General features: G+C 40.9%; 1 protein-coding gene across 1 annotated transcript in view; it reads left to right on the top strand.

The window, feature by feature from the left end:
- Positions 1 to 685: 685 nt before the first annotated feature.
- Positions 686 to 4,430, top strand: part of LOC107265986 (cGMP-dependent protein kinase, isozyme 2 forms cD4/T1/T3A/T3B) — a 52,230-nt gene continuing 48,485 nt past the window's right edge. The window contains exon 1 of the mRNA XM_015735991.2: positions 686 to 1,239. Within this exon, the coding sequence (XP_015591477.1) occupies positions 770 to 1,239 (470 nt within the window). The 5' untranslated portion in view covers positions 686 to 769. The remainder of the gene's footprint in view (positions 1,240 to 4,430) is intronic.

Genomic DNA, 4,430 nt, shown 5'->3' with positions numbered 1-4,430 from the left:
CTTTGTTTTTCTTCTTCCTGCGACTTTTCCTATAATGGAAAATAGCATTTACAAGAATCACGTCGGCTATAGAAGAAGTATTTCTTGAGGAAGACACGTGGCTTAGGCGTGGTAGAGATATACTATATTATCGAGATATTATCAGTGTGATAACTGTATACGTAATGTAGTGCGTTAAATAATAATTAAATATCTGCAAGAGATAATCTCGAAAAGCGATAATGTATACGTACGTCAGATGTGTGTCTGATATAACATAATAAGATAACTGGGAGAAGCAACACCGCAATCGTGACCCATTTTACATTTAATTCTTATTTGATTGTGGCAAATCAACTACATGAAGGATCATGTGAATTCCATTGTGTTCAATACTGTACAGCCACCATGGGACAACGTTGTTATCGTCATTAACAGCATAAAAGCCTCGTGATTTAAATCGCTCCTTGTGCCATCTAGCTTTTCACCGAAAAAATAATAGCGCAATCGATCCGTTTCTTCGATACCAATAGTGAGTCAGCGGTAAGAGGTACTTCATAAATTACGTTAGATGGCAGCTCAGTCGTATAAAAAATTTGCCGACGGTAGGAAGCACATGCGCAGTAAACGACTCGAAGCGCCATCGAACGTCAATGAAAGAAACTACTGGATTCCCACTCCTCGGGAATGTATCCCTACCTACTCGTGTCTACGAGCAAACACTTGGAAGTGGTGCGGCCGGTCGTCGGTTCAGGCCGTGACGGTATCTGGTCAGTAAACGACTGAGTGAATGGACAGGGGCGAGTGTCGCCTCATATCCGACGCCTGCGTGTCTATGCGCGTGTGTTTCGATTCCCTGTGCTTCTCGTCGACGCAGCAGAGGCTCGCCGACGAGGAAGACGCGTCGCAATTAGCGGTTGGTCCAGTCGCGACAGTGGCACAGGTCATAGAGGGCGTCGCGGCGCCTGTAGGCGCCCAGACCTCGCGGGGGGGTCTCACCATGGGCACCTTACGGGAGCTCCAGGAGCTGCTGCGCGTCAAGGACGAACGTATCGCGGAACTCGAAACCGTCCTATCACGTCGTGATGCCGAAATACAAGAGTTACGTAGTCACCTGGACAAGTTTCTTAGTGTTTTGCCGTTTAAATCGCCCCTGACACCGACGAAGCCTCGCCCGAGGAAGCAGCGGGCTCAGGGAATATCTGCGGAGCCTCCACTCCAAGAGCTCGCGCCGCTAGTGGTCGTTGACAAGAGCGACAGGTTGGTGCTGCATTCATTTGTTTTTATTTTTGCTCATGCTCTCACTATAACCATCTTCCCTTCCACTTCCCTCTGCTTTGACGTTCACCAGTTTTCCTACCTTTCATTCTCTCTCTCTCTCTCTCTCTATATATATATTCTCACACGCGTACGTACACTCTACAGGTGCTAACTTTCCTCACTATTCAGATCCACGATTACCACGAGTTTGATACAGAGCCAGAAAAAGAGGGAAAGATCGATAGAAAGAGAGAGTTAACGAACGTACGCGTGTTATTTATATAAATATCAGAATGAGAGCGAGCGAGAGATAACTATCTTTACTTATCTACCTAACTATCCACCAATCTACATGCGACGACAGATAAACAATGATTTACCGTTAACGTCAATCCCTTACTGCTTTACTTTACTGTAAAAATGGCCCACACTTATCGTACATGCACTCCGTAAATATAAATTTATACTTTTCGTCTTGTATAAGACCATCGCTGGCGAGTCAAGTATTCACGCGCATTACCCGACTGCGATATCCGACACCGATATCATCGGTCCACGTCAAGAAGATGCGTTAAAGTACTTCTAGCCACGTTCACGTGGACCACACGACAGTGTATTATTATTGAAGTCTAGTGCTTGGTAATACCATTCCCATAATTTTTTAAGTAGTCCGTTCTATGTATCGATGATATCTTTATATTCTCATAGCAAGTGCTTCCTGTTATCAAGGGTACGCATGACACTCAAATAACACTTGAAAATCATTATTAATCGATAAAATGGTTACCGCGTGCTTCCGCGAAGATCATGTTCAAGTGAAACATTTTTTAACTGTATTTACGTACTTTTAGAGAAATAGTACTCGAGTACTTGTCAACGCGAAAAACATGGGGCCGCGAACAGTGCAAAGTACATGCCTAGGTGCAGTACCCGAGTACTACTCGATAGCGCTGTTAACGTACGATAGTGAGAAACCAGTGTTTTTATAGAATGTGGTACAAAGAATGTTCGACCCGGTATACTCGGTACACAATAAGTACTCATCAGACAAGTGGATCCTGATCTGATGCAGTTGGTGCAACAGACGCGGGTCACCTCGAGCGCTACTGAATACCGGCGCGACGTGTTATTATTGTAGTACCGTAATAAGAATTCCGTGAACGTTTATGTCACAATACTATAAGACTATTACTATGGAGTACGATTACACTAATGAATTCAAGTAGCCTTATTGTTAGTCTAGGATGCTATCGAAGCTTATAAACCAGTGAACGACGTTTACTGTGATTGAGATTCGAAACAGACTTGTGTGATTTTGACTTTTTTTGCAAATTTATTATGTTTTTATTGGCTCCCTCGTACCGTAGAACAAAACGAAGCTATGTACTCGTTAACAGGCACGAATTGACGTCATCGTCTGAAATCGTTGTTCGCTCACAATCGCATTCATTAACCCCTTAAGCGACAACAAATCTTTGACTAATCTCATACATCATCGCGCCATTTGCATCCCACGACGAATATACTTTTATTATAAAATACGTGGATATTAAATATTCGATTGGTCACGTTGCGTAATACAAGTTTTTATATTACGTATCTGCATTGAATCAGTATCGTGTCTCCGATATAATAAGCTTTCTTGAATATGTATTTCGCTTGTATCAGAGACGTGTATTGTGGTTTATGAAAAATCGAGAACATAACTTACGTAGCTTATGATTTTTTTTTATTTCTTCGATTAAATTTTTCAGCTTCACCGTAAGAGGATCATTTAAATTACTATTTGCCATATGTTGGTTTATACGTTTGATTACGTGAAAATATATATATATTTATATATTTTGAGCCAAGAAACCGATACGTCCTTTTTATTAGTGGATATGGATTGATCATTAATCAAGGCAACTCCTGGCTGGAAATTATGTACGTAGGACTGGCATTCTTCATCCGATGCATATTTATTGTTCAATCTGTTAGCCCTTCTGGGCACCAGGGTCTTCGACGGAGTAAGCAGTGGTGGTCAACTCTATTTTTATCCTGTTATATTCACAGATTTTGCATTTTAACGCTAGAGGAAAAAACAGCTTGCCAAGCGAGAACATAAGCTCCTGCATACAAAATACGTTCTTAAAACGTGTAACAACGGATGTTTGTGAACATTCTCGACGTAACAGCCATACAATCTTTTATTTAATTGTCTATGTCTTGACCAGGTTAGACGTAGTAAAAATTGTGAAATTTCCACGCTGTACCTAAGAGAGGGGGACGATTGATCATGGGGGGCAAAGAACTTTAAATATCTGTGTCGCTTTAAAGACTCATGGCCCATGAGGAATGACTCGAAGAAAAATTGTCCGATGAGCGAGAAAATTTTGGCATATTTGTAGATAACCAAAGATCAGTAACTTTATGGTGAATTTTTGTAACTGGCGTTAAAAAGTAACACTGCATTAAGGTTGCCACGAATTTGGCAACTAAAGCGTAACAGTACATAAGCAGCGGGCGAACGTCGTACTTCTCGAAATCCACTCGTAAAAATAATTCAGAGATTTATTTGTCTGGTCTGGGAAACAAAACCCCAAAGGATCACGTATATACTTGGCGATTTAAAAAATGGGTCATTCTAACATCAAGAAAAATAAACGAACTGCTCTTTTCTTTTATGGATTTTCTTAGCATTACCGGATATCCACGTGGGAGCATCCTCGCGCATAATTTACACGATAATAACGCTTTTGTATATTTTTAACAGTTATACAAATTCATTATAATTCGACTCGCTGACATAACCCACGTTAACTGTTTAATGTATTTGTAGTAAATTATATGAAAATTATATCTATATACAATCAGATCCATAATTTGTCTCAATCACGTCGGATCGGAATACTTACATTTTTTACAACATATAGAATATTAATTTTTTTTAAATACTCATTATTATCCTCTTTTTCGAAAAGTAAATACATACTAGACAAGAAATGTAACGATGCATGGCAAGCGTAAAATTCGCATGGACGTGGTTAATGGAAAAGCGGAATCAATGTCGTAACCATCCCGGTGTGCGTTAGTGTCGTTACGCGTTACTCCGTAGGTGTGACCTGCCGCATGATTTCGATTAGCATGGTAATTTCGATCAGTCGAAATACAAACAGGACGAGCGAGATGAGGCTGAGGGGTGGGGCAGG

The sequence above is a fragment of the Cephus cinctus genome, unplaced genomic scaffold (assembly GCF_000341935.2).
Source record: "Cephus cinctus unplaced genomic scaffold, Ccin1 Ccin1_scaffold0269, whole genome shotgun sequence".
Classification (NCBI taxonomy): Eukaryota; Metazoa; Arthropoda; class Insecta; order Hymenoptera; family Cephidae; genus Cephus; species Cephus cinctus.
Note: the sequence above shows the minus strand (reverse complement) of the source record. Positions and strands in the feature narration are given on the sequence as shown.